This window comes from Nerophis lumbriciformis, linkage group LG11 (assembly GCF_033978685.3).
Source record: "Nerophis lumbriciformis linkage group LG11, RoL_Nlum_v2.1, whole genome shotgun sequence".
Classification (NCBI taxonomy): Eukaryota; Metazoa; Chordata; class Actinopteri; order Syngnathiformes; family Syngnathidae; genus Nerophis; species Nerophis lumbriciformis.
Genome location: NC_084558.2, coordinates 15780935 through 15801238, shown reverse-complemented (window position 1 = coordinate 15801238; position 20304 = coordinate 15780935). Strand labels below are relative to the sequence as shown.

The following is a 20304-nucleotide window of genomic DNA, read 5'->3' as shown; positions in this document are numbered from 1 at the left end:
ATTATATCACTGCATTGTAGCATGGTGGTGGCAGCATCATGCTGTGGGGATGTTTTTCAGCGGCAGGAACTGGGAGACGAGTCAGGATAGAGGGAAAGATAAATGCAGCAATGTATAGAGACATTCTGGATGAAAACCTACTCCAGAGTGCTCTTGAACTCAGACTGAGGCGACGGTTCATCTTTCAGCAAGACAACGACTCTAAGCACAAAGCCAAGATATCAAAAAGATGGCTTTAGGACAACTCTGTAAATGTCCTTGAGTGGCCCAGCCAGAGCCAAGACTTGAATCCGATTGAACATCTCTAGAGAGATCTGAAAATGGCTGTGCACCGAATTTTCCCATCCAACCTGATGGAGCTTGAGAAATGATGCAAAGAAGAATGGGCGAAACTGTCCAAAGATAAGTGTGCCAAGCTTGTGGCATAGTATTCAGAAAGACTTGAGGCTGTAATTGCTGCCAAAGGTGCATCAACAAAGTATTGAGCAAAGACTGTGAATACTTATGTATTTCTTAGATGTTTTTTTCAATACATTTGCAAAAAAAACCAAAAAAAAAAAAAACCTTTTCACATTTACTGTGTGTAGAATTTTAAGGGACACAAATGAATGTATTGCATTTTGGAATACAGCTATAACATAACAAAATGTGGAAAAAGTGAACCGCTAGGAATAATTTCCAGATGCAATATAAATAGTCTTTCTTTGTTTCATCTTTCCCAAAAACTAACTAATGAGAAATATAAAAGGCAGAAACGGAGTTTAGCTGTCTAATTTGCATCAGGGGCTATTAAATGTTTAAAAAATGTTTGCTCTATCATTATGATTAAGATCTCAAGATCACAATGTTTTTGTTTTTTTACCCGATCTAATGTCCATCCATCCATTTCCTACCGCTTATTCCCTTCGGGGTCGCGGGGGGCGCTGGAGCCTATCTCAGCTACAATCGGGCGGAAGGCGGTTTACACCCTGGACAAGTCGCCACCTCATCGCAGGGCCAACACAGATAGACAGACAACATTCACACACTAGGGCCTAAATTGCTAAAACTGCAAATATTGGTTCATATGCAGCATAAACACAAAATGTATTTAAAAAAATACTAAAAGCAAAACAATTGTCTTAGAAGTGAAGATACGGGTAAAAACTGCAAAATAATGTAAACTCATTAAATTACAGGATATAGATCATGTAAATAGTTACAACATTTATGTCACCATATTTTAATTGTTAAAACTTATTCTGAGTGATCATAAATGTTCTTGCTGCTGTAGTCAAAATTCATTTTTAAATGTGGTGGTAATACGAATCATGTTTTTTTTTGTAATTGTACAAACCTAATAGTTGTCTAAATATACAATATATTGCATAGTTTATTTCCTACATAGTTTATTCTCTACCGTCAATCACAATCTAAATTCCCTGACTGAATTTGTTTTTTTTTTCCCCCATACCCCCTTCTTTCTGGCTTCAACAGCAGTTATGTGCTCCAAGCAACTTGGAACTTGATTGCATTTGGGAGGAAATATGCAAATATTACAAGCAGTCATGTCCTGCAGCATAATTCTGCAGACACTGTAGTAAAGCAGAGTGAGGGTTCTGCGTGAGCTGGCATATTTTCAAGCCTTTACGGATCTGTGGCACACTAACTTGAATGCAGTCAAACATCACCCTTGTTTAAAGTAAGGCATGGTTAGTTACACTAATACTTTCTTTGATAGACACAGTATACCAGCTTGAAATTGATCAGAGTTCTTGGTTTAGAAAGAACATAGTACTAAAGTCAAATTAGACCGAGATAGTTGTTGGGGTTGGAGCAGTGGTGTATTGCAGAGAGCGGTGGATGGATTGCAGACAGTGTAAAAGAGCTGTGAAAGACAAAGCCACAACAGAGAAAACAGCAAACAGCATGTCCAGCGGACTGAGGGCTGATGGGAAGAGAGGCAGGAGGGCGGGGACGCGTGATGGGACCCTACCTCCCATGAGCATTGATCTTAGAACTCGTGCCACCATGGTGGGTGGTCATGAGGAGTCGGTGGCGGTGTGAGGAGTTAAGAAACAAAACAGAACATACTGGAAACGCGGTACCTTTTAATGTGCCTTCAGAGAGGGCCCAACTCACCCCCGGAACCATTAAATCTAGAGGAATGAGACTAGGTTAGTAAGGAAGCGGGGGATGAAAGCAAGGGTTGATGAAAGTTCGACTCAGGAGAGAGTCAAAGAGAAAGAAAAAGGGAAAGAGGGATGGAGTAAGGCTAGAAGGAAGCAGCGAAAGATTAAGCTGGTATATGTTCCTATACATTTCATCTTTCCAGTGATTCTGAGTCCACTTCTTTTGGTTAAGACTAACTATTTAAGATACATGGAGGAGTGGGACATACCTTTTGAGCTAAACCATAGCCTATGATTCTAACCATTGTCACGCAACAGATTATACAAGCAAGCTTTCTCTTACCTTTTATTTTGCTAATAATCTGGTATTCAAACTCTATTTTATCTTGACCAGTTATAAAGGAAAATAGAAAATCCGCGAAAAAAGGTAGCCACGATTGATAATTAATATTTTGTGTGGTTTCACGAAGAAGCAAGGGGTCCCTTAAGTTTGAATGTGTGTGGAAGACTCTGGGTAAATTCTTCTTGAAAATAAGGTAATCTGTATTTCTCAAGACATGAAATCCAAAATACCAATGAAATAAAAGGCTCATATAGGAGAACATCCACGAAAGAGTCCACTGCCCTTTGTGGAAATGTAACCAACAGGTGCCTTTAAAAATGCTTAACTTGTTCAGGCACTCGTGAGATTTAATACTTGCAGGTATTCCAGCAGGTGTTTTAGGTGTAAGAGGCAGTGGAATAATAATCAGCCACTCAAGCAATTTATCAGCAACTCTTATACAGCCACAGGGGAGCGCGGGAAAGGCAGCGATTTAACTCTGGACCTACCTTCCAGATTTTGGCCATTCCTGCCCCTGCGGCTGTACTAAAACTACATGCAAAAAGAGGGGAAGGGAGGGGGGTCATCTTATTTTAGAGTAGGATATTTTATGGCCAATGACTCCCCCTTCCTCTAGCTCTATTACTAACCATGCAAGACCCATATGTCAGCACTCAGCGGGCATGCTCTAAGGGGCCGACCCAAGCACGATGTCTACGGTAGACAAGATAAGGGAAGGTGGGAACAAGGGTTAGCTGTCATCTTTCCTCACTCTGCAAACTGACCCTTTAGGGGGAAGCTTTCCTTGAAATCCAACTTCATCGTTAATGTGACGATGGATTGAAGAAAAGCATCCAGAGTCTTACCTATGTTTGCAGTGTCAGAGCAAGTGACCGCCGGACAAAAATAGCCACAGGTCGAGGAGGCATGAGAGGGTGTTTAAGGAAAGAATGGGGCTCTACCACAAAATACGCACTACTTTTGGTACTAGACCACCAATTTTCCAGACTCGGCCAAACCAAAAGGCAAACAGAAAGGAAAAAAAAATGCTCAGGCTCAAACCAAGCAGGACTCAGAAAGATGTGGAAAGACTACCGACCAGCCAGCTCCTTCTCCTTACTCCGTCTCTTTTTCTCCATGCGTTTCAGTCTCTTCTCCTCCCTGCGCTTGGCCTCCTCAGCCTCCTGGTGGCGCCGACACTTGTGGAAGTTTTCCACCACCACGCCCACAAACATGTTCAACACAAAGAAGGCCACGATCAGAAGGAAGGAGATGAAGTAAAGCAGCATCCATGGATTGTAGTTCATCACTGGCTGAAACACACAGAAGAAACATGCTTAGAGGTTTGAAGCGGTATGCTTAATGCCAACAGCTATAGCAGATGTTTGGTACCTGTTTATCTACTCCTACAGCATCTAGTCCATCGTACATAATATCCACCCAACCGTCTTTTGATGCCAGGACAAAGAGAGACATCAAGGCCTAACAATGGAAATACATTTTAAATTAACGCAAACATTGAAAAGGAACCTTTAAAGTTCTGATTTCTGATGATCAAAAATTTTGCGAACGTGAGAGATCTGACCTGTCCCAGGTTGTCAAAGTTGTACTTGTGTCTGACCCATTTGTTGCTGGCTTGTAAACAGTCTGACCGGTTGGTGATGTTCCTCACATCTTCCCCTTGACAAACGAAGAACTTCCCCTTAAAGAGCTGGAAAAATGAACATAGAAACAAGGATATTGCAAATGGAGTTCTCAATGAATCTTTGAATAACATAACTTTAATAGGATCTTCACGGTAAGTTTTGTCTAATTATTTGCTCAGAAGGGGACAAATTAGTTTAGTGCAAATTGGGGCAACGCATCAAACGTTGTTTTTCTTACTGTCAGCGTGTGGTTATATCTTGCTGGGCAATTATTCTTCTCCTATTTACATTTCTGCATGTCGTGATAGTACAACAATTTTGGGGTGTTTTTATGCAAAAAAACATGTATTGTATTTGAGATAAAAGAAAACAACAACATGTTTTTGCTGATAGTAGTGTATTAGGGATGTAACGATATGATAATTTGACATTACGGTTATTGTGACCAAAATTATCATGGTTATCTTTATATCGCAGTACTGTTGAATGTGCTCAAAAAGTACTTACACACACACTGAAAACTTTTGAAACGAGTACTTCTTTTTTTAAATAACTAAAATAAATAGACTGTTAGAAAACCAAGTATTTTGCATATTTTTTGTTTTTTATGCTTCATTTTAGTCTTGGGATTTTATTTATTTAAATGGTTAAACTGCTTTGTTTTCAATTGCGGTTTGTACTTTAGCACTTTAGGATTATTTAAATGAAAAGTACAAACGTATGTAACAAAAAAAATCTATTAGTATTATGTATTATTATTTTTGCCGGATGTTGTGGCATCCTACTCTGTTCAGCGGTCCTTGAATGCACTGTAAAACCACATCGGTTTCTCGTATTCCTCTTGAGTAAAGAACGATCACTCTGAGAGACATAAAGAGAGCACAGCTTGTATGTTCAATGTGCACAATTGAATATTTAGTTGCTCAGACATAAATGTGCTTATTCAAGTTTGGATTGGGGTAGGTTGTTTTTTAATGGAGAAATACATTAATGTTTCTTGTTTTCATGTTAGCATTTCAGCTAGCAAGCTGGCACCTGTCAGTCTGTGTGTTTATCAAAGGGCAGTTATCAGTCTCGGTCGTTCGATATTTTTGATTTAAACCAGTAGTACTAACCGTCGGGAGTTTTCCTAGGGTTACCGATATTGACGTTTAATGTTACATTCCTAGGTGGTGTAAACATCGGTTTGGTTGGGATCCATTCCTGACTACTAGCTGTACAAGTGAATGTGAGTGTAATTAATTATGTCTCCTGCTATTGACTGTAGTCTAATCTAGTCATAGTGCAAACTGCATATTGTTCGGGATAGGCTCCAGCTTTTCTATGACTCTGAACTGAATAAGTGGTAAAAACGGACGGATGTGCAGTATGGATGGATGGACACAGATTGGAGATACATGCTTTTTGTTGGACAGCGACTATATGTATAAGGCAGTGATTCTCAAACTAGTATGTGTACCACTAGTGGTACACAGGGTCCAACTAGTGGTACGCCAAAGAATCACTTAAATAAAAGTACAGTGTTTTATTTTCCTATATTCAAACACAGCGTAACTGTTTAAACTGTGTGTCATTTTACAGTGGCCATCAATGTTAAATATACAGTACATGTTAAATAAAACCTCTGCCTTGTTTTATTGACTACTTAGGCCTACTGTGCTACTGTATTTTAAAGTTGGTTATTAAAGTGGTACTCGGAGAGCCAAGTGTTTTCTGAGGTAGTACCTAGTGAATACATTTTGAGAACCACTGGTATAATGTATTGAACACTAGATTTTGTTGACACTAATTCTTTGGTTTTACCAAAGAGCCTTATTAAGCCTGATCCTCATATTTTTGGCTATTAAAATATATTTCAGGCACGACTACAACGTTACCTGTTGGCGACAAAACTATGCCTAGCTGAGCGTCTTTGGCTTTAACAGTGGTTTAAAGAACAGGCTCAATGTTGGACCAATCTCAAACGAGCTGTCCATATGTCGCGTATGAAATTAAATAGAGGTGGATTGGCAACAATTTCAGAAAGGTCAAGCCTGTTACTCCAGATTGTACAGACGCCCTTTAATGAGCAGGAATGTCCAATCACAGACGCAATGTATCATTGCAGCATTAACCTTCCATGACACTACATTATTAAGAGGCGCTGCATTATAAACAATGCAAATGGCAGATAGACATGGACACTAGCTTGTGTTGCACCAACGGCATCGTGCTTACTCGCACAAATTCAAAATACTATTGTGAGCAAGAATACATACAAGATGGGATCTCCCACCAAATATGTAAGTTCACAATCCATCATTTTTTGTTAGCTTTATTTTATCAGAAAGAGACAGAATATCAACAACAAAAAACATGAAATACTGTACATTTGCATCTGATTGTGTGAAATTAGTATTCGATTGCCAAGTAAAATAAGGGGTAACAATTGGCGGAAAAAGCCTTGTTGGCCACCAGGGTCGCAAACATGGAGAGATTGCACAACTCTTTACATTTATCCTCAACATTTTGAGGCTGGCACTGGGAAACTTGGAGGATCATAACATGACCTGAGCCATTATGACTACAAGATAGAGTGTGCCACAGACCTTTAAATCACATCTTTTAAATTGAGGAGGTGATGATGATTTAGATGCGGATATGTGGAAGGAAACTCTGACTACAGCCCGTGTGACAAAAGACGAATTTGACGGAGAGAAGCAGGCAGGAAGGCACACATGTAAGTAAAAAAAATCATGTTGCTCTTCACTTCCACATCTAGTTGCAAGCAGGGTGACACCGGTACATTTAAATGAGTTCAGGATCCACGAGACTGTCCATCTTCCGTGGAGCTGTATTTTTTCCAAATCTTTCACCTCCAGCCATTAAAAGATTTAATGGTTGTGATTAGCCTACTGATCATGCCTACATGGGGTTTCACATACTGTATCTACAGGTCCCAGAATGAGGCTGCTTCAAGTCTATGGTACACCAACATGGGGAGACTAATATTTAGAGTGTGTCTGTGGAAATGTTCAGTAGCACATTAGCTGTGCTCCGATTTGACAATCGGTCGACAACACATGCATGCCACTGACAAACTGCAGCATTTAGGGATGTCGTGTGGGTGGAAGGAACAGTTGCTTCTCATGTACGACGCTTGCTTAAGGGACGTTTTTATGTCTTGCTTTAAAGGGAAACTGCACTTCATTGTTTATTATATCATTCACAATCCCTATGTAATAAAACGACACAAGTCTTCCTTTTTATGCAATCTGACAAAATATAAACGCAACACTTGTGTTTTTGCTCCCATTTTTCATGAGTTGAACTCAAAGACCTACAACTTTTACTGTATACACAAAATACTTATTCCTCTCAAATATTCTTCACACATCTGTCTAAATCTGTGTTAGTGAGCATTTCTTCTTTAACAAGATAATCCATTCTACCTCGCAGGTGTGGCATATCTAGATGCTGATTAAACAGCATGATTATTACACAGGTGTGCCTTAGGCTGCCCACAATGAAAGGCCACTCTAAAATTTGCAGTTTTATCACACAGCACAATGCCGCAGATGTCGCAGGTTTTGAGGGAGTGTGCAGTTGGCATGATCAATGCAGGAAAGTCCACCAGAGCTGTTGCTCGTGAATTGAATGTTCATTTCTCTACCATAGGCCGTCTCCAAAGGCATGTCAGAGAATTTGGCAGTAAATCCAACCGGCCTCACAACTGCAGACCACATGCAACCACACCAGCCCAGGACCTCCATATCCAGCAGGTGCACCTCCATGGTCGTCTGAGACCAGTCAACCAAACAGCTGCTGCAACAATTGGTTTGAATAACCAAATAATTTCTGCACAAACTGTGTGAAACCGTCTAAGGCAGGGATCGGCAACCTTTACCAGTCAAAGAGCCATTTTGACCAGTTTCACAAATTAAAGAAAACAATGGAAGCCACAAAAATCTTTTGAAATTCAAAATGAAATAATACTGCATACAAAGGTTTTTTTTTTGCTTTGTGCTATGTATAAACCAAGGGTCTCAGACACGCAGCCCACACCTTAATATGAAAATTGAATGTTAGGGCGGCCCGCGGGTTTTTTTTTAATGACACTTGACATTGTCATACTTATCAACCCTCCCGATTTTTCCGGCAGACTACGAATTTCAGGGCAACTGTTCTCTCGAACGTGCCGTGTTGGTACAGCATTTAGCACCCACTACAACCAGCGTGCCGGCCCAGCCATACATTGTGTGGTGCTTCCACTTGCTCACGTGAGTGACAGCAAGGCATACTTGGTCAAGAACCACACAGGTTACACTGACGGTGGCGGTATTGGGGTTTGGTGGTAGCAGGGGTGTATAATGTAGCCCGGAAGAGTCAGGGCTGCATGGGATTCTGGGTATTTGTTCTGTTGTGTTTATGTTGTGTGCAGATGTTCTCCCGAAATGTGTTTGCCATTCTTGTTTGGTTTTGGTTCAAAGTGTGGCGCATTATTAGTAAGAGTGTTAAAGTTGTTTTATATGGCCACCGTCAGTGTAACCTGTGTAGCTGTTGACCAAGTATGCCTTGCTGTCACTTGCGTGTGCAAGCAGAAGAAGCATATAACAAGAGGCTGGGCTGGCACGCTGTTAAAACAGATTGTAGAGGGTGCTAAATGCTGTACCATCATGGCACGCCCTTATTATTATTGTAAGGGTGAAAATCGGAGAATATTAATCCCGGGAGTTTTCTGCGGGAGGCACTGAAATCCGGAAGTCTCCCGGTAAAATCGGGGGGGTCGGCAAGTATGCAGTTGAGCCGCATCAGAGTGATCAAAGAGCCGCATGCGGCTCCGGAGCCGCGGGTTGCCGACCCCTGGTCTAAGGGAAGCTCATCTGCATGCTCGTCTCGACCTGACTGCAGTTCGTCGTCGTAACCGAATTGAGTGGGCTAATGCTCACATTTGATAGCGTCTGGCACATTGGACAGATGTTTTCTTCACAAATGAATCCCAGTTTTCACTGTTCAGGGCGGATGGCAGAAAGCGTGTGTGGCGTCGTGTGGGATAGCGGTTTGCTGATGTTGACGTTGTGAATCGAGTGTGCCATGGTAGGGGTGGGGTTATGGTATGGGTAGGCGTGTATTATGGACAATGAACACAAGTGCAGTTTATTGATGGCATTTTGAATGCACAGAGATACAGTGACGAGATCCTATGGCCCATTGTTGTGCCATTCACCCAAAACCATCACCTCTTGTTGCAGTACGGCCCAAAGTTACAAGGATCTGTACGAACTAAAGCTGAGGAACTACTTTTAGTGACACAGAGATAGCGCAGCTTATGCAGTTATGGCATACTGTGCCGGTGAGCTGCTGCATCACCTCTGAGTTAGTGAAAGTTAATTCTAGATTCTGCTTTTAACCAGTGATTAATGTTCTGTGTCTTGTAATGTCCTGTCTTGTAATTGTCCTGTATTATTATATATTTTACAATGTACTGCTTTTATATTTCCTGTATTTTATATTATTACTTTAAACTGTTTGATATTTTAATTTTTTATCCTGTAAAGCGTCTGAGTGCTCTGAAAAGCGCTATACCAAATAAAATGTATTATTATTATTATCAGATTATAAATCATGCCTGGCAACTTTATGTTAGAATGTTGTGACCATAAACCAAGAATTTACTCGACTTTGACATTCAACTTAGAACTGGAGATGGTGAGAAAGATGCTCATTTGTGCCTACCTTTTTTTTTTTTTTTTAACCTGCGGGAGGATTATGAATAATTATTCATTTAAACAATATAATCATCCCAGAGAAAGCTGACTTTGTACAGTAAGGTTTAAAAAAAAAATGATGTTTGTTGTTTAGCCCTTTGCAATACTGCTGGATCTCCTTATCACTCAGCTTCTAAAACTTGGAGCTCATCCTCTGTATATTCAGGCTAAAAAAAACAAAGTTCTGCATCATTATTTGTCCTAAACTAGTCGCTGATGTCTCTCAGGAAGTCTGCCATGATGTGTAGTAGTTGTTGTTGAAGGAAATAGCAAACATTGTGAAGTGTCTGTGAAATTAATGTACCGCCGTAATGCTTAATATGAGCAAAATACGTGAATATGACATGTTATTATAAATGTGCCTGTTACTACAGTACATAAATATTTGATATTTATGTACTGAATAACCATAAGCATAAGTAATAATAATTAGTAAGTAATAATAAGCATCCACAGTATATAAAATACTGATGGAGGTGTTTGGATGTTTTTTATAGCACTATAGGTGGAATGGAGTGGGTACCATTACCTTCACTGTTAGCTGACTCTTGTTAGTGTTTATTTTCGAGTTAGAAGGCATTAAAAAAAAGGACGATTCCAAAAAAACGTTCAGTTGCCCTTTTAACGGGACATGATAGTGGTATGAGGGGATTTTCTTCAAAAACTGTTCTGTGCAAAGTGTAAAGCTTTAATTAATGGAGTATAGGCTATTTACCCTATCTAAATAGCTCTGTGTGTCAAAATGTGTTATAGACCCATTAAAACACTACTACAGTATTAGTTCGGGTCATAAACTTAAGGCATATGTTATGAACAGAATGTAAGAGTAAGATTGTACGTACTTTTTGTTTCTATCAAGCATCTCTGTGTTAAAAATAAACCCACTTCAAGAAGTGAGCAAAAATATGAAAAAAACAATAGACATCAAATCCTGTTGCTGCCGGTCAACTGTCGTGGTAACGCGCGCATGTTTTTTCCATCTGGAAACAAATATGTTGATTGTTGATTTTGGTCAACGATGTTGTCAAATTGTTGCACCCCTACTTGTGGTGTCTGTTTAATTCACATTCCTCTCATAACGCCATGACTTTTTTCCTAAAAAAAATATGACGTTTTCCATTAAATTATTCATGTAGTCTTTTTTTTCAGTGTGGCCTTAATGCTTAATGTGTTATATTATTGTGTTGTATCCGATTTTTCACTGACTGACTTACCTTTGATTGATTGATTGAAACTTTTATTAGTAGATTGCACAGTGAAGTACATATTCCGTACAATTGACCACTAAATGGTAACACCCGAATACGTTTTTCAACATGTTTAAGTCGGGGTCCACTTAAATTGATACATGATACAGATATATACTATCAAATATATACTAAAATCATAATACAGTCATCACACAAGATAATCATCAGAGTATATACATTGAATTATTTACATTATTTACAATCCAGGGTGTGGGATTTGGGGGCGGGGGTGGGGGGTGGGGGGTTGTTAGGTTTGGTTGGTATCAACACTTCAGTCATCAACAATCAGCATCAACAATTGCATCAACAGAGAAATGGATATTGAAACAGTGTAGGACTGACTTGGTAGGATATGTACAGCAAGTAGTGGACATAGAGAGAGAGATCAGAAAGTATAAGAAAAAGTGTCTACATTTGATTGTTTGATTGTTTACTTTTGAATATTTACATTATTTACCTGTACTCCTAGGATGCCAAATATTATGAAGAAGGCGCAGCAGATGACCACGATGTTGCCGATGGGCTTCAGTGAAGACATCAGGGTCTCAACGACCAGTTTTAGCCCTGGAGCTCGGCTGATGACACTAAAAAGCAAAAAATAATTCAATATTACTGCAGGACAGGTTTTACAGAGGATAGATGAGGATGGAGCTGGCACTGCTCGTTAACCCTATCTTACTCTCTTGTCAAAACTCTAAGCACAGAATGACACAAACAATGCAGGTTTTTTTCACATTGGCAAAGCAGATCTAAAGATCAAGTTAAAATGATACTTGTAGATAAAAATGACCCAAGTCTAGGATTACACAATGAATCCTGAAATGAATAAGCACTGAAGGGCCTATTTAATGCTGACAGCAATGGCACTAATTTTATAGATCTGGCCTTAAATTATGTCTACAGGTAACTCCCCCAAATAGACACAGTATTTATTTTAGAATTGTTTTCTAATAGGTTTCAGCACATTTTGGAACGGCCACTTTTAGATCCAAAATGTGGGCGGGATCACCTACAGAAGACAGGAGGCAATTTCATATTGCGTACATACTGTATGTGCTTCAGAAGCATTCTAATCCGGAAACATGACATTTTCACTCAAAATGTAAAGGAAATATAAAACACGTATGCCAGATGCACTGTTGAAGGTTGTAGCAATAAAACTAAAGAACGGGTCAGTCTGTATACATTACATAAGAGTGTGGAAATATGAAGAAAAATATGTCTCTTTCCAGTAAAATTGACTGAAACTAAATGGGACGGACCAAGCCACAGGGGTGTAATTTAAAACAATTGTTTTAATGATTCGGACTTTGAAGAAGAAATGTGTTGGTTGGAGTTTGAATAAAAAAATAAAAAAGACTCAATTCAAATGCAGTACTGCAAATCAGGAGCAAACCTGAGGGGAAAAAGACCGAGTCTGACTGAAAAATAAATATGCAATTAAATGATTAAAATAATGGTTTTACATGACTTTATCCACACTGTCTGTGCGAGGAAACGGGCTCCAGTACTGTCATAGTGAGTCTGGTGATGGGAAGGGGCTGTTTCAAGCACAACTCGCTATCTTCTGATCTACCAAAATACTAACTGATATTATGGTAAATGACTGGCAGATTAATTTTCAGGAGCAAAATATACATACAGTCTCCCTGGGGAGGTATTCGGGGCATGACCAACTGTTAGGAGACCACGGGTAAGACCCAGGACACGTTGGAGAGACTATATCTTCCAACTGGCCTTGGGAACGCCTTGGGATCCTCCAGGAGGAGCTGGAGGAAGAAGCTGTGGAGAGGCAAGTCTGGGCTTCTCTGCCTAGACCAGTGGTCGGCAACCCGCGGCTCCGGAGCCGCATGCGGCTCTTTGATCACTCTGATGCAGCTCAGCTGCATACTTGCCAACCCCCCCGATTTTTCCGGGAGGTTTCCGGATTTCAGTGCCTCTCCCGGAAATCTCCCGGGGCAAACGTTCTCCGATGTTCACCCGGACAACAATATTGAGGGCGTGCCGTGATGGCCCTGCCTTAAACTTAAACGTCTTCTACAACATGTCGTCGCGTCCGCTTTTAAACCATGCTATCTGCGTGCCGGCCCGGTCACATGTAGTATGCGGCCTCTGCTTTCACACGTAAGTGACTGCAAGGCATACTTGGTCAACAGCCATACAGGTTACAATGAGGGTTGTGATATAAACAACTTTAACACTCTTACTAATATGTTCCACACTGTGAACCCACACCAAACAAGAAAGACAAACACTTTTCGGGAGAACATCCGCACCTAAGAAACCACCATAATGACCAACATTAATATACAGTAGTAGTAGTAATAACAATGCATAGGTTTTATTTAACAATTATATTTAATGTTTTTGGTCATTGTAACAATACACACAGTTTGAACAGTAACACTGTGTTTTAATATTTAATAAAGTGATTATTTGGTGGTGTACCACTACATGGAGCCCGTGTACCACAGTTTGAGAATCTCTACTTTAAGCAAGGCAGAACCAAGACAAACTCACACTTGACAGCCTGTACCAAGTCTTGTTTGTTTGACTAGTGAGTGTTCTAATCAGGGTTCAAGCGTGGTACACTTTCCTAGCATCAACACCATTAGAAGAAGTGGGCCTGGGGCTCACCCCAAGTATTCCTGGGCACACACCAAAGCATCCAACTTGGGCATGTGAATAATTAATACAACTGTTCCTGCGTCTGCCGCCTGGTTTATTACCAATAAACAAAATGACTGCAAATAAGCCAAAAATGAGGAATATTATTATTTCATGAAGTGATGGCACATGCACATGTGCTGAAGCCAGAGTGAGTGCAGAGCAGTGTAACTGCAGGACCAACGGGGCACTTGCTTGACAGGGACAAAAGCCAGTTATGATGGAACTGCCTTGGTGCAGTTGCATCGTCGGTATGGGACAGGAGTGAACAGGTCTGTTTGAAAAACAGCTTGAGTGATTTATTGAAAGTGCATAACAGAATAAGGGTCTACCACGTAGTTTAAGACTAGCTGCTTTTAAATAATAATATTATTTGTTTAAAAGAGACAAATACAAATCTATGCCAATATGTTCAATTCATTATAAGCCACAGAGAGGCCTGCAGAAATAACTGTTGACTAAATTGAAGACATTGAAGATTCACAGTACAAACCACCATGTCTACGTGCAACAAACACGGTGGCTTTAGCTTTACAAATTAAATCATGTCCGTGCAAACATTTTTGCAATTAGAAAAAAATAAAAGCACAACATATTATGGATGAAGAAGCACCCTCTCAGAGACTTGTCGATAGTTGCAAGACAAAGACCCAAAGAAAGAGAAAAAAAAATACAGTACTCAGGAAGAAAAAAAGGTGATAGGGTTGCTAATCAGTGCTGCATTTTCCTTCCAGTCTTTGTTCCTATAGCATGTTCTCCCATGAGCAGACAGTTGAGTGAAAGAATAATCAATACCACATTAAGCGAGGGCATGAGATAATAAGGAGCCGGTGCTGACCAAGGCCACTGATCGATAGCACTGACCAGAGAGTAAGCATCCAATGGCTGCGCCTTATAAGTTTACGCCTCACTGTCTCTCTTGAAATTCCTTTGAGTATCTCGTTAGAATGCAGTACTGCTGCGTGTCTAAGGTGGGCACTGTGATCAACAACTCTATCTCTTTTGCATGAAATCATTTCGATCATCCAGTTCATTTCATTCTTTACCTAAGCAGTATCAAAGTCTGTATTCACCTATTGCTTTGCCATTACCGGGTAGAAAAATACATTCTGTTTACCGTATTTTTCGGACTATAAGTCGCAGTTTTTTTCATAGTTTGGGTGCGACTTATACTCAGAAGCGACTTATGTGTGAATTTATTAACACATTACCGTAAAATATCAAATAATATTATTTAGCTCATTCACGTAAGAGACTAGACGTATAAGATTTCATCGGATTTAGCGATTAGGAGTGACAGATTGTTTGGTAAACGTATAGCATTATCTACATCCATCCATCCATTTTCTACCGCTTATTTCCTTTGGGGTCGCGGGGGGCGCTGGAGCCTATCTCAGCTACAATCGGGCGGAAGGCGGGGTACATGTTATAGTTATTTGAATGACTCTTACCATAATATGTTACGTTAACATACCAGGCACGTTCTCAGTTGGTTATTTATGCGTCATATAACGTACACTTATTCAGCCTGTTGTTCACTATTCTTTATTTATTTTAAATTGCCTTTCAAATGTATATTCTTGGTGTTTGGTTTTATCAAATAAATTTCCCCAGAAAATGCGACTTATACTCCAGTGCTACTTATATATGTTTTTTTCGTTCTTTATTATGCATTTTCGGCCGGTGCGACTTATACTTCGGAGCGACTTATACGCCAAAAAATATGGTACTGGTAATATACCAGGCGGCAGACGCAAAAACATTTTCTTGTGGTCTACATAACATATAATGGTGTTTTTGGGTCAACATTTTGCATAATGCTTTACAGACCATCTTCGAGTCGCTTTCTGACCGTCTCTTCAGGTTGCGCTTATTTACGTGCCACCATTGTGACTGCATCTTATTCCCGTCATCTTTGTTGTACCGGTAGTTTTTAGCGCTTCCATATGGAGTTCACTGCCAAATATACTTTTTATTAGAAATGGCAACAGCGGAGGATGCATGTGCATGTACGAGCCAGTCTGCCCCAAAACAAGTGGTTAGAGAAAAATAGGTAACTTATTGACTACAGCTTCGGACTACAATGGTGGACTCGTGCAAAGCTCTTCGGGTAAAACTTTACTATACAGGTAAAAGCCAGTAAATTAGAATATTTTGAAAAACTTGATTTATTTCAGTAATTGCATTCAAAAGGTGTAACTTGTACATTATATTTATTCATTGCACACAGACTGATGCATTCAAATGTTTATTTAATTTAATTTTGATGATTTGAAGTGGCAACAAATGAAAATCCAAAATTCCGTGTGTCACAAAATTAGAATATTACTTAAGGCTAATACAAAAAAGGGATTTTTAGAAATGTTGGCCAACTGAAAAGTATGAAAATGAAAAATATGAGCATGTACAATACTCAATACTTGGTTGGAGCTCCTTTTGCCTCAATTACTGCGTTAATGCGGCGTGGCATGGAGTCGATGAGTTTCTGGCACTGCTCAGGTGTTATGAGAGCCCAGGTTGCTCTGATAGTGGCCTTCAACTCTTCTGCGTTTTTGGGTCTGGCATTCTGCATCTTCCTTTTTCACAATACCCCACAGATTTTCTATGGGGCTAAGGTCAGGGGAGTTGGCGGGCCAATTTAGAACAGAAATACCATGGTCCGTAAACCAGGCACGGGTAGATTTTGCGCTGTGTGCAGGCGCCAAGTCCTGTTGGAACTTGAAATCTCCATCTCCATAGAGCAGGTCAGCAGCAGGAAGCATGAAGTGCTCTAAAACTTGCTGGTAGACGGCTGCGTTGACCCTGGATCTCAGGAAACAGAGTGGACCGACACCAGCAGATGACATGGCACCCCAAACCATCACCCAACCATGCAAATTTTGCATTTCCTTTGGAAATCGAGGTCCCAGAGTCTGGAGGAAGACAGGAGAGGCACAGGATCCACGTTGCCTGAAGTCTAGTGTAAAGTTTCCACCATCAGTGATGGTTTGGGGTGCCATGTCATCTGCTGGTGTCGGTCCACTCTGTTTCCTGAGATCCAGGGTCAACGCAGCCGTCTACCAGCAAGTTTTAGAGCACTTCATGCTTCCTGCTGCTGACCTGCTCTATGGAGATGGAGATTTCAAGTTCCAACAGGACTTGGCGCCTGCACACAGCGCAAAATCTACCCGTGCCTGGTTTACGGACCATGGTATTTCTGTTCTAAATTGGCCCGCCAACTCCCCTGACCTTAGCCCCATAGAAAATCTGTGGGGTATTGTGAAAAGGAAGATGCAGAATGCCAGACCCAAAAACGCAGAAGAGTTGAAGGCCACTATCAGAGCAACCTGGGCTCTCATAACACCTGAGCAGTGCCAGAAACTCATCGACTCCATGCCACGCCGCATTAACGCAGTAATTGAGGCAAAAGGAGCTCCAACCAAGTATTGAGTATTGTACATGATCATATTTTTCATTTTCATACTTTTCAGTTGGCCAACATTTCTAAAAATCCCTTTTTTGTATTAGCCTTAAGTAATATTCTAATTTTGTGACACACGGAATTTTGGATTTTCATTTGTTGCCACTTCAAATCATCAAAATTAAATGAAATAAACATTTGAATGCATCAGTCTGTGTGCAATGAATAAATATAATGTACAAGTTACACCTTTTGAATGCAATTACTGAAATAAATCAAGTTTTTCAAAATATTCTAATTTACTGGCTTTTACCTGTAAATGGCGATATCCGATGATGTCACACTTTGGATAACGGCACAATTTGAATAAATTCAAAATGTCTCGTTTGGAGAAAGTACAAAGGAAGGCAAGATTGTTTCATAAATATCTCCGCCATGAGCGGAGATATGTTTGATTTTAAATTACCAGGACTGATTTACAGCCCAAAAAGGTACCACAAGGTAAGAAAAGTTGCTTTTGCGGAATAAGGGACAAGCGGTAGAAAATGGATGGATGGAAGTCCCCTTTAACTTCATCACTAAATATGATGTCATAAAAGTTCAGATAAACATATTTATTTCGGTCAACGTTCAATAATAAGGTTGTTTGAAACAAATTAGGAATGTGTAACACAACCTCCACCCCCTTGCAAAAATGCAAAATGGTTCATTCCTTCTGGTAGGGACAAACTCAACATGGAACACTTCACACTGTTGTCAAAATGTCAACAAAGCCCACATTTATGCATTCACACACAGCGCCAACATTTGGGAACGAGGATGAGGTGATCGAAGAAAGGTAAAACTATGTTACATCTAGTTGGACTAAGTTACAGTAGGAAGGGGTTTCACATGGCCCCTTCGTCACGGCTTACCTGACACATGAAACGTGATGCATTGTGGAGTACCCTATCCACTTTAGCCGCCATACGGCAGTAGAGTGTTGGATTAATTAAACAACAATCATATGATATACAATCAATCAATCAATCAATGTTAATTTATATAGCCCTAAATCACAAGTGTCTCAGAGGGCTGCACAAGCCACAACAACATCCTCGGATCAGATCCCACATCAGGGCAAGGAAAATCTCAACTCAGCGGGATGACAATGAGAAACCTTGGAGAGGACCGCAGATGTGGGTCCCCCCGTCTCGAGCGACCGGTGCAATGGACGTTGAGTGGATCTAACATAATATTGTGAAAGTCCAGTCCATAGTGGATCTAACATAATAGTGAGAGTCCAGTCCATAGTGGGGCCAGCAGGGGACCATCCCGAGCGGAGACAGGTCAGCAAAAATTCAAACAATCAGAAACAAGTAAACATAAAACAAGACAACTTGGGTGGCTACACTATCCACTTTAGATGGCAGTAGAGTGTTGAATACCTTAAAATGTGTTTTGTGGCAACTCCATTCTTTGACCACAGCATCAGTTGCTATGTAGAGTGACGCTTTCCATATCTTTCAGCAGACTGCATTGCAAAATGATTAACACCCTCACCTTCCTCTCACGTGAGCGCCACCCAAGAACGGAGCACTATGACTCCCTTCCCTACTGTATGTACATAGAAATATTTAGAAATACGGTTATTTTCACTTTTGCCTAATTTAGCAGATTACTGTGGTGCATTCAAGGAGCCTGGATTAAATTTTGAAACAGAGGAGTCACTAGTTTTCAAAGAGGGGAGGCTTAAACCCCTTTATATGCACTAACAATCATAATAATGAAGCAATATTATGATAGTTATTATCCACCAATTTCCCATACAACATTTTGGAAGATTGCTTACAGAAATATTGATGCTTTTACATGTGTTCCAAAGAGCTAATGTCCACCAAATTAAATCAATAATTAGTTTTTTTAGTGCAGGTAAACATACTGAGTGTGTGTATGTAGGCCGGTGACGTTAGAATTAGGGTGGGGAAGAAGCCCTTCAGGAATCTAATAATGATGGTCAATGAGTTTTAAGTAATATTAGTAAATAATAAGTAATACTAAAGACTAAAATTAATGCAATTGAAAAATGCTGCAAATGAAACATTCTGCAGATGAACGCTGCAGGATCAAAAAAAAAAATGCTACAAAAGCCAACAACTGCATTAGACTAAACACTCCATGTTCATGGACCAAATGTAAGTAACCCTGAATGGAATTGTAACCTTTTGAGAGCTATTTGAATAAATAACTCATATCTCATTTCAATATGAGGACGGCGGAAAAGATCATCAGGACTCCTCCTCCTCCTATCCAGGAGATCGCAAAAAGCCGCTGCCTGACCAGGGCTCAGAAAATCTGCAAAGACTCCTCCCACCCCCACCAAGGACTGTTTTCACTGCTGGACTCTAGAAAGAGGTTCCGCAGCCTCCGAAGCAGAACCTCCAGGTTCTGTAACAGCTTCTTCCCTCAGGCCGTAAGACTCTTGAACGCATCATAATTAGATTATCCCCTCAACTCCCCCCAAAATGGATTAACTCGCTGTAATAAAAAAGACAATATAACATACATCCATAAACGTGGACGCATGTGAAAAAGTGCAATATATTTATCTGTACAGTAATCTATTTATTTATTTATATATATTTATTTATTTTATATATATTATTCATATGTATTTATTTATTTTATATATATTATTCATATATATTTATTTATTTATATATGCACCTTATTGCTTTTTTATCCTGCACTACCATGAGCTTATGTAACGACATTTTGTTCTTATCTGTGCTGTAAAGTTCAAATTTGAATGACAATAAAAAGGAAGTCTAAGTCTAGTCTAAGTCTAATACCTTCCATCCATCTCAACCTCAATGCATAACTCCCTGTACAATTTCACAACAATGCACAGTGCGCCCTTCTTTTGTGTGTTAAACCAAAAAAAAAAAAAAAAAAAAAAAGCAAGGAAGAGCCTGCCGTTCCCCACAACACCTGCATGCACTTTATTATCTACTCTAGCAGCACATTCCTCACATCAAAAATGAGAACAACAAGTAGGGCAATAAGTGGCAGGCTTGCTCCCACAGTGTAAACACTGGTGTAATTAAGGGACTCAGGAAGATAGAAATAAGAGAGGGAGGAGAGGAGGGATGGTGAATTGTGTTGGTATACAGAGAATAAAA

General features: G+C 40.0%; 1 protein-coding gene across 1 annotated transcript in view; it reads right to left on the bottom strand.

The window, feature by feature from the left end:
* The window catches only part of cacna1g (calcium channel, voltage-dependent, T type, alpha 1G subunit), a 329783-nt gene that overhangs the window by 71517 nt on the left and 237962 nt on the right, over positions 1–20304 (bottom strand). The window contains exons 22-26 of the mRNA XM_061967247.2: positions 11534–11660; positions 4019–4144; positions 3826–3915; positions 3554–3746; positions 2088–2138 (exon numbers count right to left, since the gene is read on the bottom strand). Coding sequence (XP_061823231.2) covers positions 2088–2138; positions 3554–3746; positions 3826–3915; positions 4019–4144; positions 11534–11660 — 587 coding nt within the window. The remainder of the gene's footprint in view (positions 1–2087; positions 2139–3553; positions 3747–3825; positions 3916–4018; positions 4145–11533; positions 11661–20304) is intronic.